Source organism: Lynx canadensis, chromosome A3 (assembly GCF_007474595.2).
Source record: "Lynx canadensis isolate LIC74 chromosome A3, mLynCan4.pri.v2, whole genome shotgun sequence".
Lineage (NCBI taxonomy): Eukaryota > Metazoa > Chordata > Mammalia > Carnivora > Felidae > Lynx > Lynx canadensis.
In genome coordinates, this window is record NC_044305.1 from 3,826,728 (window position 1) to 3,854,443 (window position 27,716).

General features: G+C 56.0%; 1 protein-coding gene across 2 annotated transcripts; it reads right to left on the reverse strand.

The window, feature by feature from the left end:
• Positions 1-5,257: 5,257 nt before the first annotated feature.
• On the reverse strand, positions 5,258-26,443 carry EDN3 (endothelin 3). 2 transcript variants are annotated; one of them, XM_030309278.1, is made up of 5 exons: positions 26,392-26,443; positions 25,494-25,782; positions 10,214-10,387; positions 9,182-9,259; positions 5,258-6,874 (listed from the first exon to the last, which is right to left on the reverse strand). In XM_030309278.1, the coding sequence occupies exons 1-5, from the start codon at positions 26,441-26,443 to the stop codon at positions 6,838-6,840; spliced, it is 630 nt and encodes a 209-aa protein (XP_030165138.1). In that variant the 3' UTR covers positions 5,258-6,837. The 2 variants fall into 2 exon arrangements, with proteins under 2 accessions (XP_030165138.1, XP_030165139.1); XM_030309279.1 differs by lacking the exon at positions 9,182-9,259.
• Between the last annotated feature and the right edge of the window lie 1,273 nt (positions 26,444-27,716).

Consider the following 27,716-nt stretch of genomic DNA (forward strand, 5'->3'; position numbering starts at 1 on the left):
CTGGAACAGAGCTCCTAAAACTTGAAATTTACGATCTTTTGTATGTTAATGAGAGGACTCCTGGGAGGAGGGGCAGACTTCTTCCGGACGGAGGCCCAAGGGCACGAAAGACCAAGCCAGGATGAAAGGGGGGGAACTTTCAGCTGCACCCCTTGACCTCCAAAGGGAGAGGAGCTGGAGACAGCTCAGTCACCACCGGGCAGTGATCGAATCACTTGTGTCTACACAATGAACCCTCAACGAAACCCCCTAGGGGGGTCTGGAAGCTTCCGGGCTGGTGATGACATTGATGTGCTGGGCAGGTGTCGGGCTCAGAAAGGACATGGAAACTCTGTGCCACTCTGCCACCACCTTCCCCTACAACCCACCCCCCACATCTCGTCCATGTGGCTGTTCCTGAGTTATGTCCTTGATGAACAAAGCTGTAACTGTAACAAGGAGAGCTTTTCTGAGTGCTGGGAATCACTCTACTAAATTATCAAGCCTGATGGGGGGCAAGGATTGTGTGAACCCTCAAATTTGTAGTCAGCGGGGCCGAAGCGTGGGTCACCAGGGGACCCCGCCCGCCCTGGTGTCTGAAGGGGGGGCAGTCTCGTGGGACTGATGGGAGATCTGACGCTCACCCTGGGTAGAGAGTGTCAGAACTGAATTGGCTTGTTGGATATCCAGCTGGTGTCACAGAATTGGAGAATTGGTGTCGAAAAATGACGCCTAGGTGGTATCAGAAAAAAAAAAACCAATCACACGGTGTCGGATGCTAACTTTTGCGGAAGAAAGCAGAGAGAAGCAAGACTGGGTGCTCGTTTTCGCCTGTGTCTTCACAATGAAACGGTGGCAGGGGGATCAGAAAGTGACACACGTGACTTTCTAGAGCAGGGTGGGCAGGAAAAGGGGTGGGGGTGATTTGGGGGGTAGTTTTCATTTTTGAATCATGTAAGGGTACCACTTACTAAATGCTTTAATTTTAAAAATCTTCATACAATGATCACGAGCCTTACTTTCGCACTGTGCCTTGCCACTAACTAATTCTATACTCGCACAAGTGGGCGCTGTGCACAGAGCTGAGGACTAATGACCAGCGACGTGACTGTGGGCCAGTGACCTCTCTGGGCCTCGCTTTTCTCGATCATCTGTAACATGAGAAAAACGACAAGGCCCGTATCACGGAATGATCGTGAAGATGTAAAACGGAGGCACTTACTTTGGGGCGCCTGGGTGGCTCCGTCGGTCAGGCGTCCGACTCTTGATCTCGGCTCAGGTCACCACCTCATGGTTCGTGGGGGTCGAGCCCCAAGTCGGGCTCGGTGCTGACGGTGCGGAGCCTGCTTGGGATTCTCTCTCTCTACCTCTCTCTCTGCCCCTCCCCTGCTCGTGTTCTCTCTCTCTCTCAAAATAAATAAAATTAAATTAAATTAAATTAAATTTTTAAAAAGGCGGCATAGACTTTGAACAAATGGGAGAACGTAGTGTTCACTGGGGCTCCTCGCGGCACCTTGCACTAGCAGAGTCCCTTAGAAACATCTGCTGAGTCACAGGCAGTCGGTCAGCTTTACGGGATAACGTGCTCTCTGGACGACCTAAAATATAGTCTAATGATAGGTCTGGATTTTCAATACTACACTCAGACTCACATGAAGAAAGAAAAGAAAAAAAGAGTATCTGATATGCAGGGAAGGGAGAAGCGGAGAAAGTGTGTACTTTAAATGCAGTACATATTTTAGCACATACGTGGGTGCCCCAGAGAGAGCAGGACAAGGCAGAGAAGTGGTGTTGGGGAGCAAGCGTTAAAAGGAAGGTTCGGGGGCGCTTGGGTGGCTCCGTCGGTTGGGCGTCCGACTCCGGCTCAGGTCGTGATCTCACAGTACGTGGGTTCGAGCCCTGCGTCGGGCTCTGTGCTTAGGATTCTCTCTCTCTCTCTCTCTCTGCCCTTCTCCACTTGCACGCCCGCCCGCGCTCTCTCTCAAAATAAGTAAAGACTTTAAAAAGCACATAAATAAAAGGATTTGGGGGATGGCGGTCCCCAGATAGAAGAGTCCGGGCAGGTACTGCTAACTGGTATAAACCCAAGGAAACCAACACGCCCACGGAGATACTTGTTCCGGAAACTGCAAGGCATCGAGGATCAAGAGGAAAAGTCCTGAAGGCCCCAGAGAGAAAAGACGAAAGCCCGGCTCCGGGAGAGCGGTGGGTCTTAGCGAAGACGGCTAGCCGGCCGTGCCTGACCTCAGGAGAGAATGTGTCCCCCAACAGCCGAGGGGACACAGCAGTCAACCTGATACCCTACCCCTAGCCAAACGAGCACCTAGAAACACCAACATAAAGACACTTCCAGGACGGGGACACAGAAAATGCACGACTCACAGAGCTGTGTGTTCTGGGGCCGGGAAGGGAGGAGCCCACTGGCCGAATCCGCCCACCGGCTGTCCCTGGGGGTGAAGTTTTTCTGGAACGCGGCCGCGCCCTTCTCTATGGATTACCGATCGTGGTCGTCGCGGTGGCGGAGTGGCGGCCCCAGACGCATGCGGCCCACAAAGCCAAAGACAGGTACTCTCCAGCCCTCTGGGCCTCGATATTTCCACGGGTGTTTACTCATTCGAACGTACTCCGCGAACACCCACCGTGTGTGCGCCAGACCCAACCCACGGGGAGGCGCACAATGTCCGGTTCCAGCTCCGGGCCCCTCTTTCCTGGGACCCTTTCCCGGGTGTTGGGCAGTTGTGAGCTAGGGGTGTGTCTAAAAACAACAAAGCACAAACCTTCTCGACACCGACACGCTACTTGTTACGAGACGGTCACCTGTTTCGGAGAGGGGGGCTTGTTGGGACGACCGTGGCCGTACATCCCTCGTTGCCCCCCCCCTTTCTTCCCGCCCACACCTGCTCTCCTCCCACTGGGCCCTGGGCCACCCGCAGCCGGAACTCCAACGCCTTCCCCCAGCCCCCCCCCCCCCAAGCCCCCACAGACGTCTCCAAGCCTCTGCTCAGGCTCTGCCCCTTACCTGGGGTGCCCTTCCTCTGTCGCGTGGCTTGGCTGACTCTTAAGCTCCTCTGAGAAGTCTTCCTTCCACCCCCAGACTGGACCAACACCTCGCCTCCTCGTCTCGCCGTATAAGGCATCACAAACACCTGCTGAGGGTGTTCTATCGCGGGACGATTCCTCACACCTTGGCCTCCTCCATTGATCACCTCACCTGTTGTCATTTACTCAGTACATCGTTCTGGAACGCTGGGAGGATTAACGACACACGCCTGGCAGAAGCCTAGTTGCATTCACTCGTTCTGGCCCCTGACGGTTACTAACTCTTAAATTTCCCTGCACTAAATACCACTCAGATCTCAATAATTCCGAGCATTCCTGCTAGCAAAGAAACAAGAAATTGCATATTCACTGACTGAAGGACCCAAGTGGGTTTATAATGGTCTGAATAACAGGTAAGTGATTTGCTTAAGCTGTGAGATACTTAAGAATTCATATAAAAGAATTTGGGGATTTAGAGAATATATATCTTCTGGGGGTGGGGGGGAATCAACTATCCTGACAATTTCTATAAATCAAATTCTATTACTTTGAGGAACAGTCTAAATTCAAAGATGCGCTTTCATGAGAAACTTTTGGTAAAAACTAGGAGCTAGGGACTAATTCAGGTCAAACGTTGAAGAATCGGAAACTGTATCTTAATGCCTGTGAGTTTAGGATTAAAAAAATCTTTTTACAGGACACCTGGGTGGCTCAGTTAAACGTCCAACGCTTGATCTCAGCTCAGCTTATGAGCTCACAGTTCGTGGGATCAAGCCCCACGTCACGGTCTGTGCTGACAGCTCGGAGCCTAAGTGGGATTCTCCCTTCCTCGCTCTCTGCCCCTCCCCCACTCACGTGCATGCTCTCGGTATCTCTCTCTCAAAATAAATGCTCAAACGTGTAAAAATGTAAAAACCTTTTTACATAGATTGTTTCTTTCCGTGGACCTCTGGATAAAGCAATGAGGTAGGCAGGCTGGCATTACCATACCCATTTGATAGACAAGGAAACGGAGGCCCAGTTTAAGGCTGGGCCCTTTGATGATCTGGTGGCAAAGCCAGCTCTCCAGATGCGACCGCCCTCCCTGCTGGCCTCACGGGCGCACAACCTGGCGGGGACGGCCACGCCTGGCCGGCGCTCTGCCCTCTCAATCTAGAAAAGTCCTCCACTTGTGACCCACGAGCCCTGCGTCTGCTTCCCGCCCTGGGCCCTGCCCACCCCTGGAGCTGGCCCCGCCCCCCACGTCCCGGACTCCCCTCCTCTTCCTCCACCCCGATCCCAGGAGCGCCGGGCAGGCCCGGGCCTCAACCGCTCCCAGGGCCCGAACTCTCTTCCTGCTTCCCGTGGCGTCTGCAGTCTGGCGGTGGCCAGCGCGACCTCGGGCCCTGCGCGTGCCTCCTGTGGACCCTGGCGGCTCCTCCCGAGCCGCTTCACATCCTGCGGAAGAAAAATTCGTGCTGATGCCACCGGTTCATCCGAGTCAAAATTCTCCAAAATGAGCTTAATTAAAACGAGAGGCTCTTGGGTTTTCTCAGATTGGATGTGATCAAATCCGCTCAGAACAATGGGTTTCTCATCGCTCTTTAGCTGAGCGTCTGTCCAATTCCCTGCCCCTGGTAGGCGCCAATCCTTGAGGCAAGAGAAAGAGAGACAGGAAACGGGAGGAAGGAGGGGAAGGGGACAAGAAAATGAAGAAAACCCAAATCCTTCTGGATGCTTCCAACCCCCTCCACCCAAGACACCCTTGTCGTCCTCAAGGCTTAAAAACCATTGCAACCTGTGGAGAATATCAAACAAAACGTGGTCACTTGAGCCTACTCATTCCCACAAACCGTGAGCAGCAGAGCAAAAGACAATGCCCATCTGAAAGGCTGAGAAGGTCAACTGCAGGTTGCTGACCGTGACCGCTCTGTCCCCGGACTCCTGTTCTGGCATTCCCATGGCCTCTGCGGTGCCACCAAGGTGAACGGGACAGGTGCCAGAGGAAGGAGCCAGTTCTCTCCCCAAATTTCTCTCTTCTGAAACCGCCTTGGGTTGTTTCTCTTCCTCGGATGGTCCCCAAATCCCGCTCCTTCCTTAAAATCCAAGCAGTGCTTGTTTGCCTCCCTCCGTAATTGACTTTGGATACATTCTACTTCCTGGACTATAACTCCCTCCATGCTCTCCAGAGGTCCATGAAAAGTTGATGTGTAACCAGGCATATAACACCAGCGAGAAGAACCCACAAATCAGAGCGAACTTCTAGATTTTTTTTTATTATGCATTTGACAGTATTTTCTGAGTGTTAGTACAACGGATGAATTTCTCTCCAAGATAGCATCCTGCCACAGAGCCAAACGGTGCCTATGCGTTTTAAAAATGTAACTCAAGCTCTAAGGAATATGCGTTCGGATCCAGAACACAATTTAAAAGCTGCCTATATATACACAGTGGCTTTACTTTGAACAGATCCACGTAAAGGAATCGAAATAAAGAGTTTCACAATAAATAGTTGCTTCTCTAAACTGTACACAGTCCTGCTAGCAAAGCACTGCCCTCCTTTTCCGGGTGATAGGCACTCCCTTTTCTATCCGTAAGAGCTCATGAAATAACGCACGCAGAATTTAGCATTTGGTCAAGGCCAACGCTCTGTCGTTCACCACCTTAAATTTCCCCGCGTGGTGACCTGGGCATGCCTCCCATGTGGGTTCTCATCTCTCTGCCAGCTGGGGGTGGGTGTGTGTGTGTGGGGGGGGGCGTCTGCATCAATGACGTTGGCACCAAATACTTTGCCGGACACGCACGGTAATCTTGGGCCGGCCATAAAAAGCACAGCGGAAACAGATCGCGACCTGCGGGGCGTTACAATCCCCAGTGGTTGCCAATTACATAGGTAAATAGGAATTTACATAATTTACAAAGAGTTTGCATTTGTGGCTTATTTTGAAGCCATTCCCCAAAGATCCACATTTGTTCATGAAAGCGAATATTCACCCAAATGGCCTGGAGGGGAGGCTGGCGGCTTTTACTGCGGCTCTCTGGGTAGTGCCTGGCCTGCCTGTCCGCAGAGGGCTCAGAAGGTCACCTGATCGAGGACAGGCTCGCAGCCGCATGTGTCGGGGTTCAAAGCCCACCCATACTCGTGTTCTTCTTTCCTCGTCACAAACATCAAGGTTTCTTTTTTCTCGTCCTCTCTTTCTCAAAGATACATTCTTTTAGTGGGTACCGTGCACACCTGAAAATCGCAGTCTAAATCCTCCTAGAAGCTTCAAAGTCCTCAACTCCTGCAAAGCTATGCTCCGCATTCAAAATCGGCGCCTGGCGCCCTCCCTAGCCCACAGCGCGTGCCTTCTGGATGTCAAGACGGGAGCGTCGCATGCTCCCGCCGCATCGGTTATAAGGGGACGCGTGTTTACGTTTGCAAAGTCAGCCTGGAGCCCACTTATACTCCAAGAGAAGTCAAAAGCCAGCAAGCGGCTGGGTGTGCCACGGCGCTCCAAAAACAATTTCCTGCATGAAACCCGAGCCGCGGGCGTCAGGCTCTGGGGCACATCTGGGATCATTTTACCCATTAGAGAAACCGGGTCGTTGGGGCTGGGGCATTCTTGGGTGAGGGGTGTACTGTTAGGTGCGGACCTTCTGAGTGGGTTTTCCCCCCACCAGGCAAAACTCATTCCTGGTCCTCCAAGAGGCTGGGAACGTGAACCGGGAAGGAGCGGAAACTGAGGCCTCCCAGAAACGGGGTGCTGCTGGCCTGTGTCCGCAGGGGTTCCTGACACAGCAGAGGGGGAGGCAGAGCGCGGGGGGCCCACCGCCGGGCAAGCACGTGATGCCAGAGGCCTAAGGCCTGCTCGCTTGGTCGGTCCCGGACTTCAGCCTATCTTGGAGAAAGGGGCAAAAGAGAAAAAGAGGTACGTTATGAAGGAGAGCGCTTACCGGCTGGAAAAGGGGACATCTCTCAGCTCCCTCTCTAGCCCTGTCCCCTGCTCTGAAGTGACCCTTCCCACCAGCGCTTCGTGCCAATTTCAGAGCCTGCCACCCACCCGGGAAGGTGCGAATGAATCACACCAGCAGAGGCGGCCGCTGGGAGGTGCCCCACAGCCTGGTCCCGTCTTTGATTATCACAAGCTCAGGACGGTGGCAGCTTCCAATCTGAGAATGCTTATCCGGGAATTATTAAGTCAAGTCTTGCAAGAAAGCAGGGACCATGGCTTATAAGAAAAGACTTTTCTTCCCACATAAAGCTTCTTACGGGAGCTTTACATGAATCGTGAAAACCTGGGAAGAGTCTCCTTTCCAGGCCCCAGTGGGGACACGTGTGCGTGCTTCCTCACCTTCTGGACGTTCAGTGGAACAGTTAAGAGCAGCGACAGCAAAAGCAACTTCACGCTTTTTCCGTGCGGGGCTCTCTGGCCTTCCTTGAACAGACCCAGCATATTCCTACCACAGGACCTTTGCACTTACTGTTCTCCCTCCCTGAACTCTCCTCCCCTTCATCATCCCCCTGGCTCACCCCTTGACTTCCTGCAGATCATTCTGCCAAGGAGACCGCCCTGTCCACCCAATCCCAAACTGCAACCCCCAGCCCTGGCACTTCCTGTCCCGACCCTGCTTTCCTGAGTTACCCACAGTCAACCACGGCCCGGAAGTAGATGTTCCTCCTTCCGACACAGCGTCAGGAGGACAACAGTAACCTCGCGCTGTGTCACAGGCCCGTGTATTCAGCTCACTCACATCTTCACGCAGCATTTTACCACCTCTCCTCGTCACAAGGGGGGTGAGTACAAACCCAACGTTTTGGGAGAGAAAGAGAGACCACACTCACGTGACTTTTATTACAGGAGATTGCCATACTTGTCCTACTTTATGACCAGGTATCATAGTTACTCTCTCCCTGTGCCTGATTTATCAACGCGACATGCTGGTAGAGGTGTGTGTGTGTGTGTGTGTGTGTGTGTGTGTGTGTGTAGGGAAAAATGCAGTACCTATGGGCGTGTCCGTGGTCCGTCTGGAACGAAGCCCCCATGGGGGAGGGGGGACAAGTGTATTTGTCTGCGGTCAGCTCCCCACATTCTGTAAGTTCCGCAAACGCAGCCCCTCCGCCTTGTCCCCTCCCGCGTCCCCGACTTCCAGAGCGCTGCCCGGCATGTCGCAGGTGCACCACACATCTTTGCTGAATGAATGCATGAGTGAATGAATAAATGATGTAAAGGATGGATGGTTTTAATCACAGCCCGTCCTCGCCGAGAGGAGCGTGGGTTTGGGGTGAGGGAGAGAGAACAAAGCAAAAAGAGGCAAAGCAGGGACCAGCTGGGGCCTGACTCACGCTCTCCCGGGGCCTCTCTCTGCCGCCTCGCCCGCCCCCCTCCTCTCCGTTCGTATTACAGATGCTGACGGATCTCTCCGGACGACTAGAAGCGACTGCCACCGATTTGGAAAGCCTCCTGTATACTGAGCAGGGTTTAATCTCCCCTTGATCAGTCCCTGTAGGAACCCAAGCCACCTCCAGGCTATTATTATGGACATAAATTACCGTCCCATTGCACATATGTAGGCGAGCCACTAATAACAATTTCTGATTGATAGAATGACAAGTAAACCGAGTCTGGCTGCAGAAAACCCTCAGAATCTCTCATACAAAAAAGACAAGCAGGTTAAAAAAAAAATCATAAGCCCGACTGGGGGACATAGACCGTGTGCTGCCAGGTTTCACCCCCCATCCAGAATCAGCTGCTGAAAACAAGAAATGATTGGGGTGGGGGGTGGTAAAGACCACACGTTGCTTCGGGAAAAGTGAAGCATGGGCCCAGGTAGATGAGCCTGGGCAGGGAAGGCGGCGGGGCTGGGTGGGGGCGGGGGGAGGTGTCTCCGAGCAGCAGGAGACAGCAGGGGTCAGCAAGCTGTGTCCAGGCCCAGCGAAACCCAGAGCCGGATGTCACTGCTCTAGAGTTACAAGGGAGGCAAGGGGTCAACTCCCGTGACAAGAGCGGCTGGCCGGGGGCAGGGCAATGACAGTGACCACAGCTTCAGCCTGCTCTGTCCCCAGGGACAGTCTACCAGAGGCCTGGTTCTGTGGGTGCAGCGCCCCACGCGTGGTGGGGCTCCCACCAGCTGCCCTCACGGATCACTCGCCACCACGTCCTCCTTGTCCCCAAGGGTGCGACGCCTCAGAAAGTATCTTCACCTCCTCGGACGCAGGCCTCCATCGGCACCGCCGGCTAGTTGTTCCTCTTCGTCAGGATTTTCTGCTGTCCTTGAGTTCCTGGGGGGAGAGAGAGCTGGTTTGGATGAATCGGCCTGTACTTCTGTCTGGCTGGTTTTCGGTCGTCAGATCAGGACCTGCTCTTCCCCACCAACGAGCACGGTAGCACATTCCCCAAAGACCACGTCTCAGGCACGGTTTCTGAAGGTTGAGCCCCCAGTGGGTGGATTTCTACCAAAGTAGAGCGTCTACTCCCTCAATTATTCATCAGATGTTAAGGAGTCAAGAAGAAGAACGCAGTTGGCCCTGGGGTTTCCGACAGCGCACCCTGGGTCCCCGACTACTAAGGCCACCACCTGCCTATTGAGCGGACACCCGTGTCAACGGTCGTCCCACGTCAAACCCGCGGTCTGCCCATTTAGCCGGGTCCATACCGATTCACAAACCTCTCTCCGGCAGCCAGAGTTAGGGCTACAAGGTCTCAAACTCAAGGAGTCCCCAGAGTGAGGTGATGTGCAAATACAGGGGAATGGACGCAGCACATCTCCCTCAGAGGTGAGTGGCTCCCTCAGTTCCAGCCTATACTGGCCAGGAGGGAACGCGGGGCCCTCCTGCGACCAGATCGTCCCATCTGCGGCTCTTCGAGAAGCTAAAAATACGCGTGTGGCAAGGGTGGGTAATTCTTCAACGTTTAAATGTTGGCAACTCACTGAGATTTTGGCATAGTTGCCGTGCGGTCCACAAGTGTGTCTGCAGACCAGACGTGGCCAGGGCCACGTTGCGGGCTCTGTTCTGAAAGGCAGCAAGGGGGCCGGACGCGGTACCCACCCGCCCCCCACCCCCAGAGCCAAGGGCACCCACGTGCGGTGTGCAGCCCACTGGACCACACCAGCCAGGGCGCACCCAAGCCCTCCTGCCCCAGGCCCCGCGCCCCGCGCGGCAGTCAGACTCTCCCAGCCTGTTTTCGCCCGGAGCTGCAGCACCACGGGGGTGAGTGTGACGGGGACGTCGTACCTGCTGACGGCCAGGGTGCGGGTACAGAAGTGCAGGCAGGCGCTGTCCCGACTCCGCACACAAGCGCAGCGCAGCGTCCGCTTGGACGGCTGTGGGCTCTGCGGGAACGGCCCCGCGGACCTCTTGCTCCGGAAGCTTCCTCTGTAGTTGGACAGTCCATAGGGCACGGTCCGTCTGCAAAGGACAGAGCAGCGTCAGGGCCGCGTGTGGACGAGCGCCACAGGCCTCCCCACTCCGGGGGCATCCGTGGGGGCGGAGCTGGCCAGGGCTGGGAGACCGTGGATCCAGCAAGAGAGGTGGGGTCCAGCGACACCTTGAGAACTGGTGTCCCCATGGTCCCCCATGCTCTGGGTCTCAGGAAACCTCTGCAGGGAACCTTTCAGCCGTCTTCCCCAAGCCCCCAGCAAGGGGGCTGGGGCCGAGGGGGTAGGGCGGTGGGGGGCGCTGGGGGAGGAGGTGTCAGCACTCGAGGTGCGCCCCCAGTCCCGGGTCCTTCGAGGGCGGTTCTGGGCTGTCTTCCCGGGCCCGAACCCCGGACACTGACATTCTGGCTGTCACGCGTGCTGGTCTGCCTCGTCCTTGGGCGAGCGCCCGGGGCCGGTCATCCATACCAGTAAGAGGCCCGCCCAGCTCCCAGCCCGAGGCCGGCCGTGCCCTGCCCGCCCAACAGCCAATTTCTCGTGTGCGCACATCGCCTCGCCGTCTGCATTAACGGGAATACACAAATGTAATTATGGCCATTGTGGACACATCCTGGCCTCCAAACACGGGTTTCCTCGAATACACAAACATCAGAGGCAAGGATGGAACTGTCCTTGGGGAAAGGCTTATTTAAAAAAATCTCATTTAGAAGTCTGAAAACGTTTACCCGTCTCACTTACGGCTGGAGCTGGACGAGGCTGTCGGTGTCATTTGGAACAATTAACATTTGTCTTTTCCTTATGCTCATCTACATCCAAACCATCACTCTCCAGAGAAGGGGGAAGACAGCCAGGCGGCAGTGTGGTGGGAAAAATTAAAAGCATATGCTTAACTCATTAGCACCATTGAACGGGACTGGGGGACAAATTGCTAATAACCAGAGAAAGCTTATGTGGCCAAAAGTTACTTTTCCAACAGGGCCTGGTTTTCCAAGCTGAGCCACCTTGGTTTCTGTGAGCCCCACGGAGCATCACCAATCACCCGCCTCAAAGGGGATTCTGACATCCTCTCTGAATTCTCAAAATAAAATCAAATTGGATTTACTTTAATTTGAAACACACATCAACATCGTGGAGTCTTTTCGGGGTGGTGGGGGCGGAGCGGGGGTGGGAGCGCCCCCTCGCGACCTGACGCTTGGAACCCACTTCCAACGTCCCCCCCTGCTGGGTCGGAGGCCAGAGCAAAGGAGCGCCCCCTCCCCATTCATCTTCTTGTGTCTGTGCTCCGCATTGTGGCGGGTTCCTTCCCAATGGGTAGAAGGTGGCTGCCTCCTGCCCTCGGTACTGGCTCGCAAAATGGAGAAAGCAAGCAGAACCCAGTCCCGTTCTGAGCCGAACCTTTGCTAGAATCCCATTTCTTCTCAGGAGTGGGATGGCAGCACAACGGAGACTGTCGTGAGGCGGGATCTGGCTAAAGGTATGTTCTTCCGGTAATAGGACCGCCTTAAGTCTCAAAGTGTTGACATCAAACCCGGTCCCCATTTCTTGGTGAAAATTACACACGAGGAGTAACAACGCTCCCGTGTTTCCATCAACGGCAAGACTTCCAATTTTGAAATTGCCGTCAGCTGATGGTGCGTTTGCGTGTGCACAGCCACTCGACTTCGGCGAAAACACTCCAAAGTGTTTCAAGTAAGGAAACAAGGCAACATGGTATTTGTTAATAGAGCAAAGCTAAGCGCTTTCCCAGCAGTCAAGTGCAAGGAGCTCGTATGCAAATGAGTCCTTGCAATTTTCAAAGAATGTTCACAGAGAGACACTGCCCTCCCTCTTCCCCCCTCCCATCCTGGGCCTAGAAACCCCTGCTCCAAGCCCTGGGGGTCCAAGAATGCTCCCCCCCTCCTGGCTGGCTGGCTGAGCTCCAGGAGGGGTTGGGGAGGGTAGAAGCTGCAGAAACGAAGGGTTTAGAAGGTGGTCCAGACCCCAGAAAAGCCGGCCTCTAACCAGGCTCCAGTTCCAATGGAGGCATGGGCCGACAACCTGAAGGTTTTAAATTAACCTGATAAGCTCTTAAGTAAGACGGTTCTACCTTCCTACCTGAACAAACATGGCTTCAAAACACCCTGGACATCCAGGCTTGAATTTAGAATCCTGGAGCTGTGTTGGAGGGTGGCCACCCAAGGAGGTTCACACCTTCTCTTCCATCCCACTCAGTCCCACACCAAGGGGGCCTCATCCACCCCCTGGCCACACTGTGGACCTTGGGGGATGTGCCTGGAGCCCTGTGCCATCCCTGGGTGCCAGACTCCGGAAGATACCCGCATGGGCCCTGGAAGCGGGCTTGGGGACATTTGGGTAAAGGATTCCAGGATCCTGAACACCCGGAACACGGTCTAGAAGGGGTACACGCTTAGTCCCATAGACTCCTTGGATGGGGTAGGAGACATGGCCAAGAGGAGGGCCAGAGGCAGCCCTGTAGCCCAGAGGGCCCAGCGCAGGGGACCTGAGGGTCCAGATCTAAAGGTGACTCACCAGCTCCTCAAGAGGAGGAGTCTGGTCTCTTCTGCCGTACCTGCCATGGACCCAGCACGAGGCTGAGCAAATGGGAGGAGTTGTGAGAATCCAGTCTGATAAGACAGGATCCTCTCCAACCTAAAAGGTTCGATAACCACAAACTCATTACAAAGAATCTCCAAGATTTGCCAAGCATTATACAAATACGTGTATAATGTATATGTATTATACATATATATTACATATAGATATCATACGTATATATACAAATTCATGAGAATCTCCAACATTTGTCAAGCATTACATATATACGCGTACAAAACATACGTACGTATATATATGTCCCTAGCATCATTCTAAATGTGATGGGGATACAGGAAGGTCTTCAGGAGTTCACACACTCCGGGGCTACGAAACCAGGTCAAGGAGACATTGTAAGCCAATATATACGGGTACGTGCCAGGTACACAAAGCACAGAGAAAGCTGAGCTGGTGACTGCATTTTATGTCGTAAAGCACTTACATGATGATCACTCCACCCTCTTGACAGTTTCCTGACCTACAAAAGGGCTGCTGGACAGACTGAGTGACACGCTGCACTACATAATGAAACAGTCGGCAAAAAGCTAGCAGTAAACTAACGATAGCTCTCATTGTTACTCATCTGGTCTGGGAATTCAAGTGAGTTGTTAGCAGGCAGGAAAATCCCACCCACCCCGCCTGCATTTGAGATGTGTGAGCAAGCAATAAAGACGGGCAAGTAAGGGGCCAGAGCGCCATAAGGCGCAGCAATGCCGTCCTCTGCCATGCTTCCTTCCGGCCGCTCTGTCCTTCTACACGGCCCGTCCAACAAGCACTTGGGTTTCACTCGTCTCGGTGCCCGTTCGCACTTTTTAACGTTTCTTGAACAGCGAATTGGAAGCACCTAATGGTGGACCGATGAAAATGAAGTCCGCTCGGCTCAGAACCCCTGCCCAGCACCCTCTCTGGCCAATTGGTTTAGCCCACTGCTCAACAGCAGGGTTTGGAGAAGGCGGTTCTTTGCAAAAAGTAGGCAGCTCTTTCCTCTGTTCGGGTTTCGGTTAAAACACAAGAGCTCCACACAAAGGAGACGCAGACGAGAAGATCAATCCAAATGCTCTTAGACAAGACAGAACACCCTTCCGGCGTACCTTCACACGCGGCGGCTCACATGGTGTCTGTCCGTGCAATAAACTGTCCTGCCACCTATGTACGTTCCTTATTGATGGGGGACGGCGGTGCCAGTGTTATTTATCACGGTGTTCCTTATTTACCACTTTTTCCTAAATGTCATCTACGAATGTTGTTAAATATTAAACTTCCAAATCCAAATCCAAAAGCAAAAAGAGATTCACTGACCAAATTCTAATCTCCCAGGAAAGTTTATCACAGGGGGGGATAGCGCACAGGAAGCGCTTGATTTTTCTCTGCAAGAAGTTTTTAAAATAAGGAAAATTGCCTTTTTTTTTTTTTTTTAAGATTCTGTTTTTAAGTTCAGTGTTGCCTTCTCATATAAATGGATTTGTTATCTCCATCTTTCTGATTAGGAAACTGGCTTCTATACCTGAACTTTAAATTTTGTTTAATGTTTTATTATTTATTTTTTGAGAGAGAGAGAGACAGAGCACGAGCAGGGGACGGGCAGAGAGAGAGAGAGACACGGAATCCGAAGCGGGCTCCAGGCTCCGAGCTGTCGGCACAGAGCCCGACGCGGGACTTGAACCCACGAACCGCGAGATCATGACCTGAGCCGCAGTCAGACACTCAACTGACTGAGCCACCCAGGCGCCCCTATACCTGAACTTTAAAGGAGGGATAGAGACATTCGCAGGGGCCAGCCAGAAGCAGCAAAAAGAGATTCACTGACCAAATTCTAATCTCCCAGGAAAGTTTATCAAATTGTCATTGAAAACCCAGTTTTTTCCCCCCACCCCGCTGAGCAGCGTTCAGCAAATATCAGACTGGACTGGACTCTGGGTGAACATCCATGAACAAGACAGACAAGACAAAGTGGCCCTGTTCACACACAGCTTTAACCCACCACAGGGGTTGGCAATTTGGCAATTTATGGGTTTCATCCAATCAACAGAGGGTTTTTCTTTTCATTTGACAATTTTTATGAAATTGAACATCCCGATTTCCAGCTTCTCTCAGATAACTAGAGGCTGTGTCAACACCAACCCCAATCCCCAACGTGGCTCAACCGTCATCACAAGCCTAGTGACAAAGTCAGAGATGGGGCATGAACGCTCTATTTTGCCCCAATCCCTGCAAACACCTCTCCTTCTGCTCATTTGTGTTACCTGTCCGGCCCTCGTGGGCATCTGAGTCTGGTGGCCTGTCCCATAGCACCGGGTCAGACAGGTCACAGGACACACATGTCACAGAGTGACAAAATCAGCCCTCGATACCATTTTTATAAATAGAGCCGTCTGCAATTTAAAAAGCCCACACTCCAGTCTCTGACACAAACAGATTGTTTTCACTTCCATCGGAATGTCAATTTGAGGCTCTACTTCCTCTGCTCCCATTCTTCCTTCTGGAAGGGGGAGCAGAGGCAGATTCACCCTTGGGCCCAGGGAACATACTGTACAGAAGGTGTGACCCTGCCGGCCGACCCCGCAGCCCACACGGTCATCAGATACCTCCCGCCACTCCCCGGAGAACCCACTTCTCAACCCCAGTGCGCCTTCTAACGACCGCCCCATCTCAGGTCTCCCGAACTTCCTTCCACAGAAGGCAAGTCCCGAGCTTAGGAATGTCTTCTTGGGCAAGGAAGAAAGTGTGACCTACCTTCGCTCACTGCCTTGGTCCCCCTAACCGGGGAGAACTGTGAAGAAAGAACTCTGGACCAGTTAAGACAGGAGAGAGTAGCCACAGGCTATGGCCATTCTCTTCCACGAGCACCCAGTGCACCTGCTGAGCCCAAAGGTGAGAAGGCAGGGGGGACGCAAGCCCAGAGTCAGGAGGACCCCTCTTAAAGGACTTGAAAGCCTGGAATCCTCTAGAGCCTGAGGCCAAGCTTGGTTGCGTTTGTCTCCTGGAATCTAAGCGCCTACCTTTCCTCTGGGGGATTATCCCTCCCTCCCGTGTGAGGTCTCGGCGAGACTGTCCATCAATGTGCCTCACCTGCCCCTGAGGACTCACCAGGTGACCCGAGTTGGGCAAATGGGATCCTGTCTCTCCCAAGATGCCCAAGTGGGGCAACACGAGATCAGAAAGCTACTGTTTCCCAGGGGGCCCCATGCTGCCTTGTCCGTCCCATTGAGCCCCTGGGCCCGCAGTCCCGGTCCCCCTCCTGCTTCTGATGCTTCTTCTTCTCAGTCTGTGTCCTTCCAATAAATGTCCTTTATGCCACATTAGTCTAGACTAGGTTTCTGTGGCTGGTGACCAGTGACGGCCAGCTGATCCGGAACTCACTTTCTTGCGACTGAAGTGACCGTGACCTCTTGGATTCAACAGGAAGACCCAGAGTGTCTCCAGCTGCCGGAAATTTTCTCCGTCGCAACAAAGCACAAAAGAGTGGGTTCAGAGTCAGGACAAAACCCAGCAAACTAAGCTGGCTGGAGTCCTCTCCTTCCAGGTGTGCCCACTGTGAAATGTTTGCTTTGAATCACGCCGCGCTTTGGGCAGGTTAAAGCAGGCGGACCACTCACTCTCCTCCGTTTCAAGATGCCCGGAGCCGAGCCCCAGACTCTCAGCTGACCACCTCGGAAGCCTTCGCCTCCAGCGAATCGATCCCCCGTCCACCCGTCAAATGCTTGTGCAAGTCTGCTGCGGGCCAGGCCTCGTGCCAGACAACCCACAGGGGGCCCTTCCGGCCTCCAGGAAAGAAAACAGACCAGGAAATACAGCTCCTCAGCGACCCTGTTATACAAGCAGAAGATACACACGTGCCTTCTGGTTCAAAAGGGGACGACACAAATCTTATGCTCACAAACAACGTGAAATGAACGGGCAATCTGTAGCTCTGCTCCCCTGCAGAAAATCCTTGCATCTTAGGGTCGAAAGACCCCAAGGCGGACCGCTCGCCCGGCCACCAGCCCGTGTGGAGATTCCTCCTCCCGCAGCCTCGAAAACAGCCAGTGATCCTCCAGTGTTTAGAAATATCAAAAGTCAGCAATGTGCTGTGTGTTGGTGGTTAACTATTTTTTAGGACACTCATCCACCCCCCCCCCCAAAAAAAAAAAAAAGGTTGAGCTTATCCAGGACTTGGCTGTTTGTTTGGGAGTATTACGAGAATAAGAGACATTTTCAGAGTCTGCGAAGGGCTGACCCCCATCACTAAGACCCAAGAATGATGGTCTATTCTACATCTCTACTGGCTTCCTTCTTGTCCCTCCTGATCAGAATTAACTGGGCCTCTCCAACCGGAACCACTGATCATTTCTGTCTTGCTCACTTCCGCACGCAGATGTAGCATCTGGCTCAGCGTGGTGCTCAGTAACACCTCAATTATCTCAGTAACAGGTACGTGTTGAATGAACGGAGGAAGGAAGGCGTGACTTCTAAACGAGCCGTTATTTCTGGGCTACACCCCATCTCCCAAATGTTCTGCCTTCTTGGCTGACATATCGGACTTCTATTGTTGCCCTCAACTGGCCCATCCTGGAGGGTTTTTTCCTGGAGAGAAGGGGTCTCCGGATTCCTCGAAGTGAAAGATCTATGTCTTGACAAGAGCTCCTGCTGGCCACACCAGTGGCACGACGGAAAAGCCAGTTGCATCAATGGGTGAGGCACCAGAGGGGACTCCAGAGGGTCGCTAGGCTGACCCAGGTTTCTGGTCCAAACGGAAGACTAGCTTACTGAGAGCCCCCGGGGAGTACCTTTCCTCTGAGCCTGAGAAAGGAAAGGGCTGGCTGGACCTCTGGAAATGTCTGTCCATCTCCATACTCCACCTAGAGATCCCCAAACACCCGCATCACCCCGTCTCCAAACAGCATTGGCCGGAGCAGTCCCGACCTTTCGCTCCAGCAATAAAACCACAGCTAAATGGCGGGGCGGCGGGGTCCCTGTCCCCCAACAGACTCCAGGGTCTCACCACCACGCGTTGGCCTAGATTGTTTACATGTCTTGTGTCCTCTTCCCATCTAAACAAGCTGAAAAATAACACCGAGGCCACAGACTTTATCACAGCACCTGCTCCCTGGGACACAGGCACATTCTTCCCAAACACAGCACACACCCATGGAAGGAGATCTGGAGGCACGAGGGGTCCAAGGAAAGGGGAGCAGAAAAATGCTCCGTGCTTATGGTGTGCTGTGAGGTTTTTGAGAGTTAACGGCTCAAAACAGAAGTTGGGGAGACAAAGCCTTCCGCTATGTGGGGCACGAAGCCATCTACGGAACCCTGCAGATGCGTGTTTTCCCCTCCGTCTCGTATGGCCCGAAAGCGTGCACGTGGGGTTTCCTTCCCCAGCCCCCCCGTGACCCTAACGGATTCCGGGGCAAATGTGGGCAATTCCACGTCTGTCTGGCACGGCCTCATTACAAATTTACGCAAAGCCACACAGATGTGGCTCAAAATAGTTCCTAGCAGTGGAAACAGTGGAGGTAACATAAGGAGCAGATCCTTTTTCAGGGATGGAGGGGTATTCGCAGAGGGATAAAAAAAGAAAATACAGACGCCATCACACATCCCTTTAAAGAATCCACAGTAAGAGAAGACGCTCTTGCTAATTTTCAGGAAACTTCACTGTAAGGATGGAAAATCCGACTGAACAAAGACCTACTCTCCAGCGCAACTATAATAAAGACTCGTTTTCCTCCTGATCTACTTGTTTGCGTCCTTGGGTCATGTCCTTTTGGTAGCCCTGATCCATCGGCCACTTATCACAAACTAAGAATAATTGAGTCCCTATAGAGACACGGGCTTTACCGCCAACCGAGAACTCAATGTTGGGGTCAGGGCAAGGCGAGTGGGGCAGGCCGGGTAAGCGACGTCCAGTCCTGCCTTTATTACAAATGCTGATACTCTGTTGATCATGAATTTCTTGCTTTAATTTTTTTTTTTTTTAAATACCGCATTAACATTCATTCATCTTTACGACGGACGCTTGGGCACACCTTCAGGGATGTCACTGGCCTCACCCCATCCTCGACCCTGCCCAACACCCGTGGAAACAGTCCAGGAGAGAAAGATACACACACCTCTGCTTTCTCGCTGACTTGCTTCTGACCTTTGGCAGAACTTTTACGCTCCCCGAGGCATGGGTGGAGCTGTCCCCCCCGGACACACACCCCGCCATGGGCCATTTGCCCCATTGCCACTTTGGCCTTCGTGCCTCTCAGGGACTCCTGAAATGAATGTTTCCTTCTGTAAATTGCTGGGCTGGGACACAGGGCTCCCCAGCTGCCCCGTTCTGGGGTTACTGTGTGTCGAGGCCTCCTGCCCGGTCGGGCCTGAGCAGCCCACAGAAGAAGGGAAGGTCTGCACCTCCCAGCCCTTGGACAAGCTCTCCAAAAGCTCTGGCCTCCCCAAGGCTCCAAGCTGGGGCGGCTGAGAGAGGCAGACAGATACCCCGTCCCGCTGTCGGTCCGCTCGAGGGACACTTGCTGGGTGGGCAGGAGTTTACATCCCAAACTCTGTCCGGACACGCGGCCCTCCCTTGGCAGTAAGACGGCTCTCCCTTCCTGTCCCCAGTAGGGGCAAGAGGGCGCGTGTCCCATTTCACGGCACCACGTTTCCACCTGACAGGTGACACAGAAATGAGAGATCATCTCCTGCCGAAGGCGGAGTGCCTCTCGCGCAGGGCCGCCTGGGGGTGTGCGCGGCGGTGTGGCGGGTCCCCAGGAGGCCCGGGCCTGGGCGCTGGAGCAGAAAAGCCGGGCGAGGCCCCAGCACAGCCACAGGGCCTCCTGAAGGAAAGGGCCTTTTGCTTCCCAGCTTCCTTTGTTTTAAATTCTTGCAGGAATAAACCAGACAGGAGATGTCAGAGCCTTTCACCTGCCTTCAGATTTAAGGCCAAGTTCCCAGCTGTGAGGTCCCTTTCATCTAGCAGAGACCCAAATTCGCCCCCCCGGGGTCACATGGGGTCACGCCTTTCCTTCCACGCTTTCTAGCTGAAAAGCAAACTGCCCCTCGCCTCGAGCCCCTGTCATCGTGGGGATCTGCTGCGCTTTGACCAAGCCCGTCTCTGCCCCTGCACCCCACCCCCGGCCTACTCACACCCACCCCGGGGCACAGAAAGGGGCTCTGGGGCCCAGCGACCCCTACAGTGAGGTCACCTTCCGTGCACCGACCTCTCCAACAAACTGAGGCTTAGCCACAAGGCCCTCAACTCCTAAAGACGTATCTTGCCTTGAAGTGTCCCCAGGGACACGGTACCTGAACTCAAAACCTGGATCTGAACATTTACCAGATTTCGAAGGAGACAGACACGGTTCCCACGGGGAGAAAGGCTCACAAAGTCAAGCAAAACCGTCAGCGGTTCAAACTCACGTCCAGTCTGGCCGACAGCATCTTCTCTCCCGTGTCCTCCTCGCAGGCGCAAGGCGAATTATTTTCTGTAAACCAGCGCGCAGAGTGTCTCCTGGAATGGCTTCCTGGCAGAGCCCCTTCGGCTCCTGGGCAGGGTCGTCCCCGCAGACCAGAGGCCCGGCGTTTACTCGGGCGAGCACAGGAGAACGCGGACAGACCCCTTACGGAGACCTCGCCATGAGGCACTTAACAAACAGGTTCCAAACTGGCCGTTCACATTATCCTGAAATGACAGACCCCGGTGGCTGTCCCCACCTCCCCACTAACGGAGGGGAGCCCCAGGCCAATGCCTACACAGAATGCCAAGCCCCAAACATTCCAATGATTTACCAAGGGGACAGGGAAGCAAGAGAAAGCAAGGAGGGGCCGAAAGGGCGGAACCAAGTCTCACGGAGCCTGGAATAACCTTTGTCCGGAGTGTCCTTATCAAGCCGCTTATCGGCAGCTGGAGGCAGCCAGGCACACCTTTACCCCCAGGTCTGTCAACCCCGTGCTAACGCAATGCCAGTTAGACCTTCTAGGAGCGCCACTGAGGGCTGGAGATGGTGTGGCTCGCTCAGTGCTAACCCCTCCCCACCCCCCACTCCTAGGCCAGGCAAGACCTGCGGCAGCCCGTCCAAGGAGGTGACCTCAGCCGTACTTGAGCAAGAACTTTCTGCTCACGGGCGCCCCCCAACCGCAGCATGGGGCATGGCAGGAGGCACTGGCCCCGGCCTAGAGGTGGTACCGTTATCTTTATGGTCGTGTCTTGGCGATATATTCACTATATTCCGTGTCCCCTCTCCCTTCTGGCGTCACTGTCACACGTCTTTACACACGGGAGTCGGTCTTTGTCAACGTTGGCCGCCATCGTCGTCATCGTCTGTGTCGCTGTGATTATCACGACGGCCAGAAACACTCTGACCCTCCGCCTCACCAGCTACAACAATACGTCCAGTCCCGACTCAGGGGGCGGGCAGCGGGCCTCGCATCGGCAGGAGGCTGGGGTCCCAAGTGCGCCCATTTCCCTGGGACAGTCTAACGTGTGGAATGCGCCTTCTTGCAAACGTGAACGTGACCTTCTTGAACGACAAAGGAGGCAACGACGAAGGCAGCGTTGCCTTTTTGTGCTAAAATACATTAAAATGCAAGTTCAAGTGTTTTTTTAATTACCGTCATCATTATCGTTTTTGTTCTACTTCTTTGGGAGAGGAAAAGAACCCAACACAAACGTCATTCCCGCTGGGCCGAGTCAGCGTGGCAGGCTTTGATGCAGCGACGGTGGCGGGCGGGTCATCTTGTGAGGCCACCACCCCAGGGTCACACTGGCGCTGACACCTTACCCAGGGGGCGCTCAGAGAGGGTCACCACACCCAAGTCAGTCCGCTAGCCAGCCAGGACACAGGGCAGAGTGCCTGCGTCTGGTGCCTTCCCACGAGCAGGGGCCGTAGATCCCAGATTTTCCGCCACAGTCGAGACTGCACACATCCGCACGACCCGCTTCATAAATGCGTTCCCCTTGGTCGGTTCACGTGGCCCAGAGCTGCGTCTGGAAAACACTCTCCCCATCACAGCACACAACGCCTCTCCCTCACTATGTCCTTGGAGCGATGAACAGACAGCAGGTGCCGTCAGTTCTCGGGAACAGAGTGGGAGGAACAGAGGGGTTAATTTTATGTGTCAACTTAGCCAGGCCACCGTACCGATACTTGGTCAGGTGCCAGTCTAGATGTTGCCGAGAAGGTGTTTGTTTTAGATGTAAGGTTAAGATGCGCAAACTTTGAGTAAAGCAGATTACCCTCCGTAATGTGGGTGGGCCTCAACTAATCAGTCGAAGGCCTTAGTGGAAAAAAACAAAACAAAACCAAACCGGGGTGCCTGACGAGGAAAGAATTCTGCCTCCAGAATGCCTCCTGTGGGCGTATGTGCACATACTTGCACAGACATCTCTACACACACACACACACACACACACACACATACACATGCACACACACACGTGTCCTATTAGTTCTTTCTCTCTGGCGACCCCCAGCACAATCCCCCACTGGGCTCGAGGACACTTCTGTTTCTCAAGCACTCGCAGAGGACGGCCCCGTGTGTACATGTGTGTAAGCGCACACGCTACTTGCTCACCACCTCTTCCCCCGTTATCTTATTCTTGGCAAGCTTTCCACGATCCTAAGATGGGATATGTGTTTCTCTGATTTGGAGGCTTTTTTCCCGTTTTTGTGGGCGACGGTGGGATTGTCGGGGGAGGGGCGAAAGCTCCCCGACACGGCCCAGGGGAGTCACGAAGACCACCCTGTGCCGTGGCTCTGCGCCTCCACAAGCCCAGGAAGTGCACCTGCCCAGGACACATTGGGTTCCTCTTTGGGGCCGGCCACACACTTCCTAGAGGCTGAATGGAAGTCACGGGCCACATCCCCCCGAGAAAAATCCACATTCCCGCACACGTCTGCTGGGATGCGCAGGCCTCTGGAGAGCGTGCACGCACGCTGGAACAAGAAGCCTTGTTTGGGGGAGGAAGCACGGCGGACCCGAACCTCAGTGACGGCGAAGACAGGAAGAAGCGCCAGGCGGCCGGACCTAAGCAAAGCCAACCGGCGGTCCCGAACGTCTAGCACCCGGCAGAGAGCGCTCGCCGAGCTCGGTCTGCAAGAAGGAAGCCTGTAAAAGTCTGTGGCAGAGCCAGACACCCTCAGCAATTCCACCCGCGAGATGCTTCGCGAACCTGGTCTCTCGAGCCCTCGCCGGACGTCGACTTTCCACCGAAGATGCAGAAGGGGCCTCGGCGGTACCTCGCACGGTCCACCTGCAGCTTTCAGGTCCTCGGACACGGCGCGAGCAACCACACTCACGGAACGCCTGCCCATGTCCTCCCGAGGCAGAGAAGGACTGTGGGGTCTGTCTCCGCGCCAACACGAGGGGCCGCAACGTCACCCAAAGTCAAGACTCTCGACGTAGGCGTGAAGATCAAGGCCCCTGCGGTTCCCGGCGCAGCGGCGAGGCCAGAATGCACATCACACGCGGGAGAAGTTTCCACGGACCGGAGGGTCTGCCACGGGAGGCGGGGGCAGGAACGGAGAGGGACCCGGAAAAGACCTCGCTGCTCTCCACCATCGCCCCTTTGGCTCAGCTCGGCGGCTGTGTCCTTCCTTCATCCTCCGAAGGCCCACGTCCCCTGTCCCTAGCCCATTTTCTCACGTTCCCGTCCTGTCCGAGAGGTCTACGGACCTGTCTACCAACCTATAGAGTTTTGGAAGGAAGGAAGGGAAGAAAGGGAAGGAGAGAGGCGGGCGAGGGGAGTGGTGGGGAAAGAAGGAAGGACGCAGAGCATCTGGAGAAAGCTTCCCTATGAAAGCGATTTTGCTTGTCTTACTTCAGAGTGCCCATCTGTCTGCTGTCATTTTTTTTGTACACAGAGCTCTCAAACACCATAGTTCATCCTTCTTTCCTAGTGTTTAAAACGAATCGGGGTCAGGAAAGAGGGGAAGAGGTCAAACCGCGAGGGAGGACGCCAGCAAGGCGGCCGCCCTAAAAAATTAAAAAAGTCAAAGGCCCACAGCTACATACGCGACAACTCGGAATTACAAGACACGGCTGCCAACAGACCAGCGGGCGTTTGCTGAGCCCCTTGGGCGCATTTCAAGCAATCAGGCCTCTAGCCGCGGCCGGGAGCCCGGTGACAAGCAGGGAACGGGGGAGGTCTCCGAACCCTCTTCTGCCCCAGGCCCGCTGCCCCTAATTCAGTCGGCTCTCCTTTCTCCTTCTATATGCACAGCTTGGGCCCCTGGCTAAGGCAAGACGCAGTCCTGTGTTGACTGAAACCGAGCGTGGGTCCTTCTGAGCCTGGGACCCCCGTGCGGGTGTCGAGGTGGTTCAGTGAAGCTGGCCCCGTCTGCCGCTCTGGCATAATGGGGTCACTTTCCAGACCTACCCCGGATGCGCTTAGAGATCCTGTCACCTGGTCTGAAAGCTATTCGACCCCTCAGGGGTACCCTCCTCGGTGCCTCCTTCTGCAGGGGCTCATGAAACGTGGCGGGTGAGCCCATCAAAGCTGTCACCCAGCGTGCTCAGAGGCTGGGGATGAAGGAAGCCGTGGGGGACGTGAATCGGGGTGGCCCCAAACACAGCAGCAAAGCCGCCTTTCCCAGCAAAAGGTCCCCATTCACCACCAGCTCCTCGACAGGAATCCCCAGTAGGGCACCAGCAGGAGTCCCAAGAGATCCCAAGAACACCTGGGGAACCGAACACGGAGTCCCAGATTTCAGAGCTCGGGGGAGACAACGCCCAGGAGGCAGGTGACCAGAGCAAGGTCAAGCCCTCTTTACTGTCTGTAAGGCGATGTTTCTGCGGAAGGAGATTCCCAAATCGAGTAAGTGAATGGGGGACACTCAAATCCTCCCACGGCAGAGCGCACTCTCTACCCATGGCCTTGGAAGGTGGACTCCAGACCCCAGGACTCCCGGTGGCACTGCCCTGGTCCTACAGAAAGAGCCCCTAGGGGCCGGAGGGGAGACGGGGAGGTCTGTGGCAGTAGGTGGTGGTGGGCGACACTGGGTGATGGAGGCCAGCTTGTGGCAGGACCAGTCGGCACTGCACCCCCAGGAAGAAAGGAGCCTGGTGCCCGTGGAATTTCACCCTGCCTGGGAAGTTTCCACCGGGCCCTGCCAGGCCCACCCCTGTGCTCTCTGGAAAGCACGCTGCTTTCGAGGAATTTGAAACCCCTTGGAGCCTGGCAGGGTCGGGGGGCAGGGGGCCCACTTAGCCCCTGGGGCAGGAGATAAGTTTCCTCAGTCGAAGAAAGACGTCTCAGGTGTCTAATCCCTCTGGCCAGCTCACCTCTCTCGGAGGGAGGGCTCCCCCCTTCCACCGGATCAGAAACTCTGAGATTGGGTTTCTTCCCGGCCAGGCCCTCAAAGGGGATAGGAGACATGTCCCTGACCTGCAGACCCGGCCTGAGCCCGCGGCGTGGGGAGCAGGGTGGGGGGGCGGCGAGAGCTGGGGGCCGTGCCAGGGCAGGCTCCCGGCTGACCTGGCAGGAACGGGCTAAGGCGCTCCCCGGGGGGACGAGGATGTGGGCCGGGCCTGGGAGCCCCCAGCCCTGTCATCACTTCCCACCACCCAGGACCGGGCGGACTCACTCAGGAGTGTTGATCCAGATGATGTCCAGGTGGCAATAGTAGACGCACTCCTTGTCCTTGTAGGTGAAACACGTGCAGCGCCTCGCTCGGGGGTGCACGGGACCCCCCTCGGGCGCCTGTTCCCCAAACCGCCCTGGCTCCTGCCCCTGCCCAGGGCTTCTGGGACTTGGACTCTGCACTGCTGTAGTGGCCACGGCGCCCTCGATGTCCCCCTCGGATCTGGCTGCAGGCGGGGCCCCAGGCACGCCGCTCCTGCCAGCGTCCCCAGGCTGGGGGCCAGGCACCAATCCTGCGGGAGGTAGACGGAGGGGCTCCTGAGCGTGCAGAACCCCCCGCCCCCACCCCCGACTCACACCCCCACCGTTCGTTCCCAAGAGCCTGGGGGAGAGGGACAACCAAACTTGCTGCACTTTCTGTAAAGCCTCCAAGCTCTGCCACATGTTCTGAAAAGTTTGCAAACGCTACGTGCACAGTTTCGGAAAAGTTTACGAGTTGCGTGCATGACTCGGGGAAAAGCTTGCAAGCTATTTTCACTTTCCGCAAAGTCCGCAAGGTACTTGCGCCCGTTGAAAACTTTGCAATCGTCTTTGCACAGTTTCTGAACAGTTGGCAAACTTTTTTGAAAAGTTCCCAACTTCGTGAAAACTTCAACCCGGTCCGCGGGGCCGGCCGCATCTCTGGCTTTCCGGCGGGCCGCAACCTCCAGAGCCCCCCCCCCCCGGCCCCCACCCCCAACCTCCGGCCCCAGCCCGCCCCCGGGCGCCTCCGGGGGTGGGGGGAGCGAACCCAGGCAAGGGACCGCTCCCCACCACGCACCCTCCCGCGCGCCCCCCCGGCCCGGGCGGGGGTCCTTTTGTGTGCGCTCGCGCCGGGAGTGGCCCGCGCCCCGCCCGCTTACCTGCGGCGGAGGTCACCGTGAGCCCGAACAGGAGCCACAGCCCCGGCTCCATGAACCCCGATCGGGCGCGGGGCACCGGGCCGGGGGCACGGACGCCTGTGGCCGAGAAAGGGCGCTGGGCCAGGCGCGGCGGCCTCGCCCTCCGGCCGCGGGGTCCGAGGCCGGCGCTCGCTCGCTCGCTGCGCCCCGCGCCCCGGCCGGGAGTTGGCTGCGCCGCTCACACGCGTCAGAGCGCGCTGCCCATCGCCGCGCCGGGCCGGCTGTGGGCTCGGGCTTTTCTGGCGCCCGCACCACCCCCTCGCCTCCCCGCCCCCCGGAGGGGCTGGGGCTGCCGCGCGGGGCCTTTGAACCCGGGGCGCGCCGGGGGTCGCCTCCCAGCGCCGGGGCGGGGGGCGGGGAGGGGGGAGCGGGCGGCGCGGCGGCCCGAGGCGCACCCAGCCGGCCGGGGGCGGGGGCGGCGCGCGGGGGGCGGGGGGGGGGCGCGGCGGGGCCGGGAGGCCGCGCGGCGCACGCTCGCGCACCCGCGCGCGTGTGCACACGCACCCGCGCGCGCTCCCCCTCGCCCCCCACCGCCTCGCTGTCCCGGGACCTGCAGCTCCCACCGCAGAGCGCTGCCGGCGATTAACGGCCGCGCGCCGGGAGGCTGTTATCTTTTATCTCAGGGTCTCCTGGAGAGCAGCATTTCTCCGTGGTCGCCCAGTGACACCTCACCCTGGCACAGACCGTCCTGCCAAGGCCCCGGGTGCACTTTACACTCGTGACTCACGGGCACCGGCAGGCAGCGTCTCCCTGCCTCTCCCGGGAGCTCGGAGCCGGCGGGTGTGGGCGGTGGCAGGGGAGCAAAGTCAACCCAGAGGCAGGTTAGCGGGTCTGGGCGGCCCGGCCTCGCCGGCAGCTCGTCCTGGACCTCCTGCCCAGCGGAGGGCTCCCGGCTTCCCGAACTCCGTTTCCTCCGAGGGCGTCCAAGTGCAAAGTAGTGAGGGCCCTTCCCGCTCACCTGGGCAGCACAGAAGACAGGGCTGCTTTATGTTGCTGTCTCGTACCACCTGCCTGAGACCCGTGCCTGGGCACCCGGGAAGCTCTGACCAAAGAGTCGGGGAGTGAATGAATGAACGGAGCGGGTGAGTGAATGAATGAACGCTTCCCAGGGATTTGGGCCCGACTGCTGACCTCTGAGAACACCTGGACGCCCTTGGACCCCCTCCCTTACCAGCGTCCCCCCGCCAGAGGGAGGGACGACACGCAGAGGCAGGGCTCCACCTGGCACTGGGCACCTGTGCTGGACTGGGGTGCCAGGGACTCCCTGCACGGCCCGGGGACTCCCC